Raw genomic sequence first — 17419 nt, 5'->3', positions numbered from 1 at the left:
ACCGTTAGAAAACGGACGACCCCTTCCTGATCTATACCATTATCAAGAACAGTTACTCGTTTGAATATGTGTCTAAATGATAAGCAACAACGCCTAAGAATGTCCAAGTCACTAACGCAATAATCAATTAGCATTTCACCTCGCCTCTGCTCGTACCAAATAAGAAAATCATTCCGGGCCGATATAGACATCTTGTCGGGGTCATACATCGAAGCATCGGGATATGGACCTACATAGTTTGCATTACCAACCGTGTTAAATTTATTTATTTAACTCTTTAATGCCAAAGGTTTTGTTTGTTTTAGGTAGTTTGGCTAAAGCCATCGGTAAAAATGACAAAGTCAATGAAACGAATAGTAGTACCCTTAATTTTAGTAGAAAGAATCATACCACCATTTAGTTATGACATCTGGAACAAAACCACATGAATACAAATAATGCATTACAAAGTAACTATCATAAGCTTGATTATTATGAGCAAGACATGTAATATTATGACCGTAGGGATATTTTTTGAATACATATTCACAGAACTGGAAGCATGCGTCATCACCGTAAAATATTGTAGTCTTTTCCCCACAAACATCACATTCTTCGGGGAAAAAACAGATCCATTACATACATTCCCGCCTGAATTATAATCCGCTTTTTGTTTCAACAAGGGGGGCACCAGACTGTATACCTTTGACCAATCAAATCACGCAAATGCTAGCAAACAATCGCTCCTTATTATAACTCCCTCTTTTATATTATCCTATATTGTCAAAAAAAAAAACAACAAAGCACTCGTTGTGAGTATTATCAGTAATTGTAAAACACCTGTGATACACTCTATACAAAGCCTCCACTTTGTTAAAACTATACATTCTATTGTTAATTAATTAAAATTAGATTTCTATTGTCATGACCACCATCATTCTACGAAAACACCTGTATCATCCAATTAATACCCATTTGTTTTCCTAACTTTAATCAAATAGATTTCTTATTATTTCCCTGTACTTATCCTCCTCCTATAGATACCCCTTTGTTAGCCTAGGACTTTAAGTAGCAAACCCTTTGTTTTCCTATAATTCTTATACAATAGATTTCCTTTGTTAGCCTAGGCTTGTTACAAGCAAAAAATCGCTCCTTAATTATAACCCCCCCTCTTTTATATTATGATTAAATCCTATTGTAAAAAAACAAAGCATTCGTTGTGAGTATTGTCAGTAATTGTAAAGCACCTGTGATATACTCTATACAAAGCCTCCACCTTGTTAAAACTATACATTCTATTGTTAATTAATTAAAATTAGATTTCTATTGTCATTACCACCATCATTCTATGAAAACACCTGTATAATCCAATTAATACCCATTTGTTTTCCTAACTTTAATCAAGTAGATTTCTTATTGTTTCCTTGTACTTATCCTCCTCTTATAGATACCCTTTTGTTAGCCTAGGACTTTAAGTAGCAAACCCTTTGTTTTCCTATAATTCTTATACAATATATTTCCTTTGTTAGCCTCAAAGCTCTTGGTTAGATTTCTATTGTCATGACCCCCATCATTCTACAAACACACCTGTATAATCCAATTAATACCCATTTGTTTTCCTAACTTTAATCAAGTAGATTTCTTATTGTTTTCCTGTACTTATCCTCCTCCTATAGATACCCCTTTGTTAACCTAGGACTTTAATTATCAAACCCTTTGTTAGCCTAGGACTTTAATTAGCAAACCCTTTGTTTTCCTATAATTCTCATACAATATATTTCCTTTGTTCTCCCCAAGCCTCACGTACACTACTTAAGTCTTTTTTCACACGCGCTCCAGAATTCTCTCGCAATTTTTTTCTTTGCGGCATGTTATTTGATCGGCATATCAGTTACCTTTTATTCACCACCAGTTATTGAACTTGTCCAGGCAATCGCTGTTCACCTTATTTGCGAGAGAGGTACACGTGTTGATTTCCTAGAGAATGGAATGTCAAAAATGTCTTTGGTACGCCGCTCAGAGAGAAGTCTGTGCGTTGCTGCTGAAACCACGTGCTATAGGAGGGGAATGCGCCACAAGGCCGAATCCTCTGAGCTGAGGGCAGAATCTCGGGTCTACCGGATCGAGGCGCAGGGGTGTGACAAAATATTATTTTCACTCTGCTATGTTCGAGAGACAATAATAAATTAATTGTAAAGTGAACACGATCTAAATGCCAACAAACATGGCAGTCATTTGATGAGTGTGTCGCTATAACAATTATTGTTTATCGAAAGTTGAAGACTGTCGTTCAGATTTTTGAACCGTAGTTTGGGCACTTTTGTAAAAGTAAAATTTGACACGATATGACTTGAATGAAAAAGCAATCGTTACATAAAAATAAACAACATGATGAGTGTATTCACGAATCTATTTAGATACGCTTGTATCGATTGATTATTAGGCCTATAAGATAGCATAATAGCACGTTAAGATATGCCTCGCACCTTTTTGAAATTGTAAACTATATGCCTCGCATTTTTGGAAATGATAAAATGATGCCTCGCACAAATATTTGGCGTGCCTCGCATGCCTCGCTTGCCTCGCTGCCTCGCACTTTGTCAACACTCAGTACGAAAACCTGCCTATGGTTGTTGTACCGGGGGTTGTACATCATTGTAAATTGTCAACAGACACTGTGCTACAGACAGTGTAGCGTGTGTTAAAAGTACAGCATTTAGGCAGACAGCAACGTGTATGACTTGCTATAGTTTTACACCTAAGCCCCTTTCTCACGGTAACGGGACGATTCGGCCCTGAGACGATTCGACCCTGGGACGATTCGGCCCTGGGACGATTCGGCCCGGGACTATTCGGCCCGGGACGATTCGGCCCCGAGACGATTCTGCACACTTACATTTATCGGCTTTGATGCATTTTATAAGCATAAAATAAGCTTTTTTCCCCAAACTTTATTTTCAGATGGACTATGGAGTAGTACTACTAGGGATAAAGATGCAATAAAGCAAACATTTTAAAAAAAATTGTCAAAAATGATCATTTTTTAGTCATGCGAACGATGTAAACAAGTTACGCCCTCTGTTGGCCGCTTGGCGAATGCACAAAATAAACAAGGTTTTTGAAGTAATAAATTGAATATTAAATTACGTTTTTTTAGTAATTTATTATATATATTATATCAACATTGTCAATATTAATAAAATACGGATTGTTAAACACCTTTAAAAACTTGATAAATACCCCAAAAAATGAATATGAATTTGGTCTAAAGTGAGACGTTTCGGCCCACAAAGTGGGATTGGGCCGAAACGTCCTACTAAAAGTGGGCCGAATAGTCCCGGGCCGAATCGTCTCAGGGCCGAATCGTCCCTGAACCCTTTCTCACAGATGTGCCTGCTGATATACCGGTACAGTGCTGGCGTCGTGCCGGTATCGTTACCGACATATACCCATTCTCATCGGACTATCGTGCCGGAAATATAACCGGTATATACCGGCTTTCTGTGAAAAAGGAGTCGGGCATATTCGGCCAATAAAAAGTCTCTGACAAAATAATTATTGAGGGCGTCCTTTATTGTTATTATTTTTGTCTAGAAATATATGGCGGCGAATTTTAAGTTACAGATTATTATCTTCCTTTATAGCATATTTATGCAATACATGCTATGTACAGTATATTGTGCATAAATTATATTGTACAGGACAGCAATTAATTAGCCGTCATCGGCAATCTGTAAAACACCTTAGAAGGCTGTACAATTTACAAGGCGACGATCGGGTCAGGCACCAACAAAGAGCTATGGCCTATCCGGCCTAATTATGCTACAAATTTCTTCTTGTCCCCTTAGTTTAAGCAGCTCTCTTATCTCATTATCCCTCCAGTTCGACATTATTATTGTTAATTGAATTGAATCGGCGCCAAAGTGATACACTTGACCGCGCAAGGTGTCAAAGCCTCGACGGGGAACCCCGGAATATAACGGCGTTACGTTCTCACAGAATGCCCGTCTGGCATTGCGGGGAATATCCCTAGAATATTACTAGGTCTAAAGCAGGTCATGTCGATGCCGGCATGATGCCAAGACGACCCGTTCTCACAGAAAACCATACCGGCATGGTAATGGTATATTCCCGCAATATTCCTGGCACACAGCTCTGTGAGAAAGGGGCTCTAGTGACAGTAGCAGAATCGGGTGACCAACCAATCAAATGATGATCTGAGTTTTCTAGTTCCATTTTGGAACTAGAAAAGTCAGATATTGATATCTGAGTTTTCTAGATCTAGAAAAGTCAGATATCTGAGTTTTCTAGATCTAGAAAAGTCAGATATCAATTTCATTGATATCATTTGTTGTAATAAGCATGTTTGGACATGAGAGCAGTTGTAGGTCTATGACGTTGAGAGTTGCATAAAAGTTATGATCCGTAATATTACAGTGATTACTACGGTGGCTGATTTCCGCCAAAGAAAAAAAATATTTTATAATAATACGGCGTTAAAAAGCCCTAATTATGGCGATATAACGCTTACTAAATTGCAGATCCAAATAGTTTATCTAAATCTAAAACAATAGGCTATTGTATACGACTTCCTGATGACTCACTTCTATTAAGCACTATGAGACAACTGTGTCACTTATGTTTTACATTTCACCTGAAGAGTGCGGCCAGCTACATGCTGGTCATACGAAACAAATTTGTAGTGATGAAGTAACCAAGTTTTCTGCTGTTATTTTATTTATTTATGCTCTACCTTGGTATTGAGCACTCTATGCTAACGTTCTGATAATTTCAATCTGAATATATATAAGTAAAAGTATCTCTTCGGAGATCCCGCCTCGTGAATAAACATACTGAAAGATGAGGGCGTATCAATTTGATCTCTGTTGCGCGTGCGTACAACTGAGGACTCGTGCTGTTCCGCCGGCGTATTTTTTTTTCCAGGACTAACGTGGGCAGAAATCATGAATAATTCATTACCTTAATTATTTTCTATCGACATAGAAGAGGAGGTAAAAAAGGTAAACAGTTTAAAAAACCTTTTAAAGAGTCAACTCTTAAAATTGCCTTTAATAATGTTAATCATCTAAAATCACCTAAAATGTATGAAGTTTCATCCTTTTTATATAACAATAATATAGATATCTTTGGTGTCACTGAGACATTTTTAAGAAACGATATGACAGTCTCTGTTATGGGGTATAAATGGTTCGGTAAAAATAGGAAGCTTAAGAATGGAGGGGAATTGGCCTATTTGTGTCTAATGATATTGAATGATATCGATGAAAACTTATTTGAAAGCAATTTAGATGAATATGAAAGGATGTGGTTAAAAATGAATATTAATAACAAACCTTTTTATATTGCCGTTGTATATTTTCCCGTCGAGGGAGTTAACAAAGAGTTGCAGAATTATATAATCAACTCTTATTAGAAATTTTAAAGATAGAAAATATTAACGAAGAGGATGACCCCTCTATCCTGATAATAGGCGATTTTAATGGTCGGATAGGCAATGCAATTGTAAATGGTGATAGAACTTTAAACTCAAACGGAATTAAGTTACTAGAGTTCAGTGATAATTCTAGTTTATCAATACTGAATCGTACTATCTTCTGTGAAGGGAAAATAACATGGGTAACAGGTAATCAGACCAGTACAATTGACTATATGCTCTCTTCCAAATGTATTCTTAATAAGATTAGTAAGCTAATTGTAGACGAACTTAGGCATTATAGTATTGGTAGTGATCATAACATGTTGATCCTAAATTTAATTAATAATGAAAATAATCAGTATAGTTTAGGTGAAAGAAAGAATAAGTCAGTTATTTGGGATACACATAAAGGTCAAGATTATTCTGCTTACCACCAAGAACTGAACTTAGGCTTTGATAACTGGGATGTTATTGTTAACAACTTCAATAATGTTAATGACATTTGGGAAGCATGGAAGTCAATTGTTATTTCAGCTGCGGTAAATGGAATTGGAAAGAGAGTAATTAATAATAAACATAAACCATGGTTTGATAAAGAAGCTGATATTGCAATAAAACGTAGGAAAAATGCTGCACAAACGCATAGAAAGTACATTAAAAGAGAAGATAAAGATAATGCTACTTCAGAATTTTTATGGAATAATTACCTGGAAAAACGTGCCGATACTAAAATTTTAATTAAACAAAAGATTAACAAGAAAAGAGTCGATAATTCAAATAAAATTGCTAATAAAGGTGGACCAAGATGTAAAGATTTCTGGAAAGCCATAAGAGGCCCTAAACATAAACAGGAAGTGGTCAGTTGTATTAAATCACCTTTTTCGGACGAAATTGTTACAGAAAAAGTTAAAATGAATCAAACAGTAAAACAATACTGGGAAACTCTAGGAAAAATGCATATGAATATGTCTGATTGCATCTCACTTAACACGTCGATGTTTATCCAGAAGGTACGTTCCGATCTAAGTTCTGACAATCCTAATAATACTAATATTAATGATAATAATGCAAAATAAATAGTAATGAACACTCGGAATCATTCCTACATAATATCAAATTAAATATTAATACTGTTTCAATTGCTCTTTCACACGCCAAAAATAATAAGGCGCCAGGGCCAGACGGAATTACAAACGAACTCCTTAAAAATGGGGGTGTTTATATTGAATACTCTCTTTTGTTTATGTTCCAAAGAATTATCGAACTAGGAGAAATTCCAAATGAATGGAACAAATCTACTATTATCCCTATTTTCAAAAAAGGAAATAGGTTAGACTTAAATAATTATAGAGGTATTTCTTTGACTTCCTGTATATCTAAGATTTTCAATAGGATTATTGCTTTCTCAATAACTGATTTTCTTGAAGAAGGGGATGTCCTTTCGGAAGTAAAGGGAGGTTTTCGCGCACAGCATAGGTGTGAGGATCACATTTTTACATTAAAAAGTATTGCTGCCTGCAGATTTGCAGAAGGGAAAAACATCTATATGGCCTTCCTGGACTTCCGAAAGGCATTCGACAGTGTATGGCGAGAAGGGCTACTAAAAGCTATATGGAACTGTGGTATTAGGGGTAATATATGGAAACTTATTGACAAATTATATAAAAATGTTGAAGGATATGTAAAATTTGGAAACATTTCTACTGATTCATTTGTAATCGATCAGGGAGTTAAACAGGGATGTACTCTATCTCCTGTACTCTTTTCCATTTTTATTAATGAATTTAAGAAGTTGTTAGAGGCAAATAATGTTGGTGTTAAGATCCAAAATAAATGGATGGGTAGTCTTTTCTGGGCTGATGATGTCGTGCTAATTGGCAATAATGAGCATGACCTTAAAAAGATGCTTAAATTAGCAGGTGATTTTTCAAATGATTGAAAAATTAATTTTAACTATAAAAAATCAAGTCTTGATTTTTGGAAAAAAGATAAATAAATATAAACAATGGGATCTTGGCAAACATCACATCCAGAAACAGTTACCTACCAATATCTAGGATTGCTAATATCAAGAAATGTATGTGAACATCCGCATATTGACAATGTTGTTAAAAAGGGTAATAGATTAGTTTCATATGTTAAATCTATAATTGATAATCTTGATGAATTTGACAGAGTATATTACGGAAATATCCTATGGAAAACAATAGTTTTACCTTCTATTAATTATGCTTGCTCTGTTTGGACTGGAGGGTCCAATTCAGATATTGAGAGACTGGAACGGCTTCAAATGCAGATGGCACGATATATTTTAAAAGCACCAGTGTACACACCCAAAGTGGCCTTTTATGGAGATTTAGGATGGATACCCTTAACCGTATCTCATAACATATTACAACTAAAATTCTTTGAACGTTTAGTCGGGTTAAATGAAAAACGATGGCCCAACCTATTGTACAAGACTATGCTTAATTACAACACAAAAGAATTACGATTTAAATTCCTTAATTGTGTACGAACCACTTTCTGTAGATTTGAATGCATGCATATTTTTAACAATGTTATTAAAAATCGCACTATGGAAAATTGGTTTAATTTACTGAAACAAAATATTTTAGATAATGTAAATAATCAATGGTCAGAGGACCTCGCATCTAAATCGTCGCTATCTTTTTATGCAAAGTTAAAATCAAAGCCGGATCTTGAAAAGTTTTTACTTGATAAAACAAATTTTAATGGTGCCCGTCTTAAATTTCAAGCCCGTTCCAATACTCTCCCTTTAAATTTTAAATGGACCGTGGATAATGATGGTCTCTGTTCATTATGTAACTCTGGAAATATAGAGGACATATCTCACTTTTTATTTAGTTGTGATGCATTACAATGTGTAAGAGAAGAACAGCTAAATATACTTAAACAAGACTTAATTTTTCATAACGAGTTAGATGTTTGGGAAACATTCTGCACCAGCAGTAACAATGACGAAAAAATGTCATATGTTCTGGGGACGGATACACTTCCCCTCAGTAATAATGTCCTATTGAGTCTTGACAAATATGTAAAGTATACCTAACAAGATCATGGAAAATACGAAACAATCTTATACAACTCGCAGATAGCATGTAATGTTTTTGTTTTGTTGCGGTATAGAGATCTTTTTATTTTGAGTTTTTAATATTACTATTTTTTAAATTTTGGTACAATATTTTTTTTTTCAGTTACTGTAGGCCTACTACTTAAAAATTGTTTGTATTTCTTTTCTTTTTAACTCATTGTATATTGCATAAGTGACGTACGACTACGATAGCGATCGAGTCGGCGGTTGACTAGTTTTACTTTGTATCTGTTTGTTTTTATTAATTATTCTGTTGAATGTCTATATGTATATAGTTCGTGTATGAACGAGTGCCACCGTGTATGAACGGGTGCCACCGTTGTAAAGGTGTAGTTTCAATAAATTATTATTATTATTATTATAAAGAATTGCAAGATAGCTGATCTACTTCCTAAATATACTAAACCTAACCCTCTAAATAATCTCTCTCAACTATTAAAAAAAACATGTTCATGAAAGACCTCGAACCGAAGGCTCCAGTATAATAGGATAAAGCCTTTACCACTAGACCAAACATTTCGGTTGGCAAACGCTGTTTACACTAATTATTTAATCTCTCTGCATTATTATATAGCGCCCTCTATAATGTTCCCTATTATGTCATAATTATTCATGAATTATTCATGATTTCTGCCCACGTTCGTCCTGGAAAAAAAATTACGCGTTCCGCCGTACCACGCCGAGAATGTTAAAGAGTCGCTATCCAATCGAGTTCGAACAATACCATGAAAGCCCCAGTGGTCTAATGGTTAGGACATCTGCATATCAAGCAAGTCTGAGTTCGAGTCTCGGTTGGGGCGATATGGAGATGAAATTTAATTAATTTATTTGAAACGATAAAGATGAGGAAATCTGTGAGAATGAGAAAAAGTTGCCCCAACCGAGACTCGAACTCGGACCGCCTGCTTGATATGCAGATGTCCTAACCATTAGACCACTAGTCCTCAGTTGTACGCACTGAGTTGTATATATATAAATATTATATACAAGGGAGATGTAAAACACTGATATTAAGAATTCAATAAAGGCAATGATCATCTTTATTTTACTTACAGCCACTATGCCAAGTCTCTGCCTCGTTAGAAGAGCTAAATAAGAAGGCTGGGGTGGGAATATTTTGTTCCCATTCACAGAAAAACGGTGTATCAATAACAACTAGCCATCCTTTATCAACTTCGCATCCACCATAATGTTTATTAACATAGAACACTCGTTCCTTGCTGTAATAATTTAAAATAAATATATAATGTTATCGTTAATATAATATTCTAGAACTAAATAGTTTTTGTTATTTATTGTAATTGTAATTAAAGGATTTCACCAACCACCAATGTTTAATTTTTATTTTAATTGTTATTACAATAATGCAGATTATTAGTGTAATATAAGATTTTTATAGACCTACTTGTTATGTTCTATATATTGCTTATCATGTGCAGCAACAGGATCTCACACTAGAAGCTATAAGCTACAGTTGGTAATTATTTCACATAAACATAAATATTGTAATGTAATAGTAATGCTATTAATTTTAGCTTTTATAAATTGAAAAACAAATGAAATTGAGTTAATTACTATTACACTACTCTTTTTTTGCTTTCAAGTTTTCCCAATATGTGAATAATAAGAAATAAATAATTTATAAAACAGTAGGTCTAATTCCATAATTTTCATTTTGCCTACGAAAAAACAGATTTAATACTACCTTTCACCTGCAATGCTGAATAAATTCATCTGTAAACCAGGTTTTAAATCGTCCCAAGGTGAATCAAGCAGATGTTCAATTGAAAACCAAGATGTTTTTGTCGTTGCACTTCCGTTGAATACCAAATGTATAAGCTCGTCAAAACATTTTGAATACAGTGTCAACTTCACCTATACACAAATTATTAGCGATTATTAATGAGTATGTACGGTATATTTCTTTAATAGTGACTAGTATATTATGCAAGTTATACTATAAACAATACTTGATCAAATAAGGTCGAGTTTAAAATATAAAATAAAGATGAAGAATGGAAATATGTTCAGTAGAACTAATACAGAGTTTTAAAAAAAAGTATATGAAAACTGAGAAGGAATAAAAGGATGTTTAACAGCAAATTAAATGATTGCTCTTGTATGTATACAATAGCACACTATGGTGTAATAGTATAGTATATCAGTAGCAATGTGTTCAGTAGTAGATTACCATAGATATTACTCTACTTACTTCAATAATGTTCGAACTAGTCCAGTTTTCAAACATTTTGTTCAATCTGAAGTTTTCTGAAGAATCAAATGATTTAGCAGAGTCCAATTCTGATGTTTGAGTTCCATCGACAAATGAATCATAAATAGAAACTCCAGTACCCGACATGCCCTTGAATATCATGTTCCATTCTAAAAAAGAATTAGCATGAACAAGTAAGTTTTCTCTATTCTGTATGTTATACCAGAGAAGAGTGAAATTACAAATTACAATTTCACTCGTCCCTGGTTATAGAATACATTTGCATAATACGTAAGAGCAAATTATGTAAATCGCGCGTAACTTCTATAATTTGCTATGCTATAGAAAGTTAGTACATACTTTCGGTACTGATTTTACCCACCCAATTTAACCATGTTTACTAATTAGTTAGGTAATTAGTCATTAACATTTAAAACGAATTCAGGTTAAACTATTTACAAAGTGCTTGTCAATATGCTGAAACATACCCCCAAAACATAACAATAACAATATATGTTTTTATTGCTAGAAACCGGTTAAACAGCTCGAGTACAACATCTAAATTTTAAACATTTATTTTAAAGATGTATGTCCCACTGAAAACAATATATTTTTTAAATTTTTGTTGTTGAATATGCCATTTTTTTTTCACATAATACTTATCCACTTTGAAAAAAATTAAACCGAAAAAAAAATTAATTACTTGAAAAAACAGTAATTTCGAATAAACCTTTTTAACGGTCAATGTTCAGTTGAGTTATGTTGAGTTGCGCTGAGTTTTTAGATGATGATGATTGACCAGTACCGGTAATACATTTTTAAACAATCGTTCTTGGTTACGGTATTTGAATTATCTCGAGCGTTTCTATGACACTCTTGTGAAGTAGTTGTAAACCGAACGCCGGTAACGAGAAAACTGGCCCACGTGATGCTTGATGCAACCTAGCCTAGGGCATGTATATGCCCTTTTCTAATCTAGGCTTACATTAAAGTCTTAAATTAAACTGCCTTTTATTGTATTGTATCTCCACATAATATCTATTTCCGAAATATCATAGGAAGATTTGGTAATACAGCACCTCATTTATATCACATGTGGTATCATGTAAGGTTAGGTTAAGGGTTAGGTTACTACTAGATACATGTGAAACACATGTTGTATTACAAAATATTCCTATGATACTTCGAAAATAGATACAATACCGAGAATCGACTGAGTGGCGGAGGTGTAGACGGGGATGCGAGTGGTATGAAAAGGTTCATTTTTTATAAGTTTCTACTCCTGACATTTTTAAAATATGAGTGCAATTTATGAAGACTTAGCAGCTCTATAGCCATGGTAGGTTGGTAATGTGGACTTTTAATTTCGTTTCGTACTTCAATGTATAAGTTCAATTTCTGAGGACTTTTAAGCACTACATTTCAAATATGTTTAGGCAAAGTTAAAAACTTAAACAGCCAGCAACCACGGCAGCAACCAGTCTACGCTTCTGAATAGACAGTGAAATTCCTGCATAAAAACCATTACCTGATTTACAATCTCCATTATCACAGAAACAAACGTGAGTATCCAAACCAAATTGACCATGGTAATACGTTTCGTCTTCACAATGTTCGTAGTATTCCTTTACAACAACAAAATAACGTTAACTTATTATGATGAAAAGAAAAGGCATTACTATACTGTGAAAAGTACGGTGTGTCGTATTGGCAACATTTAGTTGTTAAATCAATCCTCCTACGATAATTGTTTTTAATGGCTGAAAACTGGTTGAACAGCTTGAGTACAGTATTATAATGTTGAAGATTTTCTTTAAAAAATACTATTTTGATAGATTTAATATACGTTTATACAAATGTATTGATTTGCAATGAATGGAACATTCCAAATTATTCTGTTTAACCATGCTTGCATACCTCCATGGTGTAACACAAGTAGGTAAATTTATGGGCCCTTGGAGAATAAACATAAATATAATGGAATGCTATACAATACTGTAAATAGGTATTAACCACTTTTGATCGCCATTTGAATCGCAAATGTTTTATTGTGTGTGTTGGTACTGTTAGATATAATAAAAACAAATATACAAATAAACTTTATTACTGTGAGTGTGGGTAGCCCCTACTTTAGATTATAAACACATAATAATATAATACTTTATTACTGACAGTTGCTTCTCAACGTTTGTATTAATTAATAATTACAAAAAATATAAACGTCATAGTGGTGTATTGGTACATGTACTTTACTATTTCAATCGACTATGACAGTGACAATTTTAACAGTTATTAATTCTTTAAATGTTTTACTCTATTTAATGGTATATTATTTATAGGACTATAAAAAAATATTTCGCTACTTAGTGGATAATAAAGAGATATAAAGAATAATTAATTAAAAAGAATATATTAAAAAATTGTTCCTCTTTGTATATCTATCCTCATCCCCAACCCTTAACCCTAAGGTTAGATACAAAACACAAATTGGGTTTGTTTAAATGAGTCCAAATCAAACATTTAGACTCATTTTGTGACAAGTTTGTCTTTTGGAAGTAATTCGCAGGGTGCTAATTTTGGTTGACTACATAAATTATTGTGTCTAATTATTTGTTTCTGTAAACTAACAATGTTTTATAATCATGCGGTACGTACATTTGAAATCGCTATTTTTTACGCTCAAATTACTATGTATTCGAGAAATACCTGTGGGCACGACCATCTAGTTCAAATAATGCAGTTAAATAAGAAGAATATTATATTTATAATATACTTGATTATTGTCATTTGATAATCTCTGATTTAATAATCAGTTATATTATAAATACAATGTTCTTCCTATTTAACTCATAAGCATGCATTATTTGAATACTATCGTACGGTCTACAAATTAACAGGGCGCTGTTGGTTATATAATTTCAAATGTTTTATATTCTTACCTTACCAATGAACTCATAGTAAACTACATCGTCTACTACCTCGATATTGTCTGTATCTTCGTGTTTAGCGCAATTCAAATAACATACACTGCTCAGTGTGTCGTAAGAAACTGACTGGCACAACTGATCCTTCTGGCAGGAAACAATGCATCGGACTACAGAAGGACTCTGGAAACTGTGTATTATGTGGCCGGGTAACGTAACACCAATTTCAGTTTTCTTCATTATGCTGGATCGTTGGTGTTTTCTTTCAACAACTGACCGACGGTCAATACATTCTAGAATAAAATTGTATAATAAATGATAATTGATAATTAATGCCAAAAACAAATTACAAACGCGATCAAACTTGTAGACTGTTTGTGCTAATGTTAGTACAATTTCCAATCAGTGCATAATGCAATTACCTTCAGATATAGCCATAATTGGATATCTTCTTCCACCTACAGATGTTGATACGGTATGAAAGGAACCAATTCTGAGATCTTCTTTAACAATATCGTTGGCATATTCTATTTGTAAATTCTCATCGTGTTCATAAAGCAAAAGTGCCTGGTCAAAATAAAAGCCAATCACATCACCAGCTTCTACAGGAATCCAGTCGGAACGAGAAAGATAATGTGTATACGTTTGATCGAGTTCATCGACGGCCGGTAGCATTGTGAGGCCTATCAGTTCATATTCCTTCGCTGTATCTGTAGGCCGCCACACTAACCCCGTGAAATTCACAGATACAGATGGAATCCACTTCCATGCCTTGATGTACCCAGGACAATTGATGGGATTGTCTAGGTTTATTATGACCACATTTCTGATTGTATCTAATAATTTACCCACTCTTAGTGTATCTTTCTGTGTACAATCAGCTTGCGATTCTATAAAATCGAGAAATAATAGGCCGTATAAAAGTCTATACCACAACAACAGGCTCAATACTAAAATTATAGTAAATTAGTTTATTCTGTTATTTAGTAATAATAAAATTTGATAAGAAGAGTCCATGTTAGGTTGGTGAAGAAACTACCTAGCACATTTGATTATCACGACATTGTTTCTCCATAGTTTTCAACGTGTTTTAGTTTTCAAGTATGTCTTTACATAATATACAGTGTTTTAAATATAAAAATATAAGAAAACCATGAAAACAGGAGGATAATATTGGAAACAATATGTGAAAAACTAAAATTTACAAAGATTACTGAGAAATGTTTGTTTTGTTTTTGAGCGGAATAATACAAAGAGAAATGTAAGAAATTAACGGGAAAAAAAGAGGAGGAAAACAATATATATATATTATATAGACAGACATTACTGATTATTTGTAATGTATTTAATTATGATATGAAAGAATAAAGGTGGTGGTTCACGCCACTAAAGAGAAAAAATATATATACAGTGTTGCTTGTTACAACCGCTAATGTAGAACAATATACCGTTAATGTAGTAAAACCTCCAGCTAATGTAGAAACACCAATATTATATGTAGTAAAAAAATCAACACTAGTTAATGTAGAACGGTCAACAGCTATAGTAATACAAATTTCCTCACAGCTAATGTACCTAATTACTATTGCCAGCAAATGTAGGAAATAATATTATATATTTATAACAAAGCTATGTTTAAATTATTTACTTCTATAGCTATCAGTATATCCACCTCTAGTAAGAAACCGACTTTCAAAAAGCAACCACCCTCGTTAGCGACTACCTCTCTTAAGTAACCAGTTCTCAAATTCGACCACCTTTCGTAAAAACAAACTCTTGTAAATAACCACCTCTCCTAAACGACCACCATCTCTCTTAAGGAACCACTTCTCGTAATCGACGACCACGTCTCTAAATGACCACCTCTTTAAAAGACCACCGTCTCATGTAAGGGAAGAGGTGGTCGTTACGAGAGGTGGTACGGTCGATGAGAAGCAGTCCCTTAAAGGGGGGTTCCGTTCCGGGTTTAAAATGAATAGTAAAAAATGTAAAATATATTTGTTTGTCTCTTGAACGGTAAAAGTTTCAATTTATATAAGCAGAACGAAGGCTGTAAATGAGGCCAGATTACAAGTGCAGCTACGGCGATATGACACTGTGTTACAGAATAGGAAATTCGTGAAATGGTCAATGTTCCGACGACTCGTTATCATTAACCATATCAATTAATTTTGTAAAATTACACTTATCTGATGTAATTTTAGTCGGTCTTCCTATTTATAAAGTCAATTTTCTAGGAAAATTCATCAAAACAGTGAAAAATTAGATATGTTTGCACTTTACGTTTGCCGATTTTCGCACTGACTTAGGGAAAGCCTTCAAAATCAATGAAGCGTAACGTATACATTCTTGCTGAGCAAGGAGAGCGAGACGACGATACACGTGCTCTCTCTGCCCATGCCTGGCATCGTCACGTGATAAGCAGATACAGTATACAATACTAAACTGGTCGGGTCGAGTATACCCCGTCTATAATCACAACATGAACGATGTACAGTATTTGATGGAAGGTCGACTCGACCTACCGGAATGGTATAGATAGTATAGCTCGAATGAGAGAGTTGGATTTGTAAACATAAATATTGCTAATTTTAACAAGTGTAGCCTATAGTAAAAGGCCTGGTAGTATCAATTCGCATAGGGTCTACTACACTAGCTAGCTCAATTTTGGGCCGAATCGGCTAGGTCTCCTTCCTACTACCAGCTGGTCTACTTGCTTGATGCAGTATCCGCTTTTTTGGAGAGTAAACTAGGCCTATTTATTTAGGCCTACTTAGACGATCAGGACACCATACGTGCGGACGGCGATCGGACCTTGTTTTGCCTCAATATTTACAGCCGATTTTGTGGGTGTCACGAAACCTAAGACCACGAAAGCTAAGACCCCTTAAGACCTAAGATCACGAAAGCTAAGACCCAAGCAGTGGCGTAACAGGCGGGGGGCAGGGGGGTATATCCCCCTGGCGGATTTTACAGGGTTGAGAAGCATTCGATCGGGTGGGTAACAAGTAAAAAAAAAAAATAGAATACAAAGAAGGGATAGAAGAAAGAAAAAGAAAGAAAATATAAGATAAGAATAAAATATACGATATATGATATGGCTTCAAATGAGTCACAGTACAGTATGGTATTCAAGTAAGATGATATGAAATACACAAAATCCTGATTGACAACTCGTGGGAAGACGCACTGCTTATCAGTACATTAACATGCGGTCAGTTGACTGTGGTTTTTGGCGTCTTTTATCTAAGCCGCCATCATTTGCCGAATTGCCTACCTGTAAGGGCATTACAGCATTTCATTCACTCCCGGACAGGCATTCACTTTCTTTTTGCATAGAATAAAATTATTAAATTCATTCCGCGAACAATGTGTTTTTATTGTAAAAAAACATTAAGAAGAGATAGGCTGCGAAGCCACATTTTGACTGTCCACGGTGCAAAGTTTAGGTACAGAGAGTCTCGTTATCAACACATTTAGTCGCATGACAGTTACAGGAAGATGAAATGTTCAACTTTGAATGCTTATAAAATTCAAATCATCACAGACAAAGTGGACAATTACTAGTACATGTAACACTTAATGTTTATAGACTACTGTGTAGTTTATTATTTAGTTCAAACACACGAGTATATGGCTAATCTTAATATACATTGCGTTAATATGTCGTATTTGTTTGTGTTTTTTTTATAGGCCTATACGTTGAAGAGACAGGTTTACCAAGCGCGGTTCCGATCCATAGAACACGCGCG

The 17419-nt window shown here is 34.3% G+C and overlaps 2 protein-coding genes across 2 annotated transcripts in view; both read right to left on the bottom strand.

Moving 5' to 3' along the window:
• Positions 1-17419, bottom strand: part of LOC144839162 (uncharacterized) — a 304410-nt gene that overhangs the window by 247231 nt on the left and 39760 nt on the right. Inside the window, exon 4 of the mRNA XM_078694476.1 lies at positions 10744-10913. Coding sequence (XP_078550602.1) covers positions 10744-10913 — 170 coding nt within the window. The remainder of the gene's footprint in view (positions 1-10743; positions 10914-17419) is intronic.
• On the bottom strand, positions 12186-14742 carry LOC144840952 (uncharacterized). Its single transcript, XM_078697059.1, has 4 exons — positions 14727-14742; positions 14090-14557; positions 13683-13960; positions 12186-12368 (listed from the first exon to the last, which is right to left on the bottom strand). Exons 1-4 carry the CDS (start codon positions 14740-14742, stop codon positions 12186-12188), a joined length of 945 nt encoding a protein of 314 aa, XP_078553185.1.

The sequence above is a fragment of the Antedon bifida genome, chromosome 4, assembly GCF_963402885.1.
Source record: "Antedon bifida chromosome 4, ecAntBifi1.1, whole genome shotgun sequence".
Classification (NCBI taxonomy): Eukaryota; Metazoa; Echinodermata; class Crinoidea; order Comatulida; family Antedonidae; genus Antedon; species Antedon bifida.
This window is presented reverse-complemented; position numbering and strand designations above follow the sequence as displayed.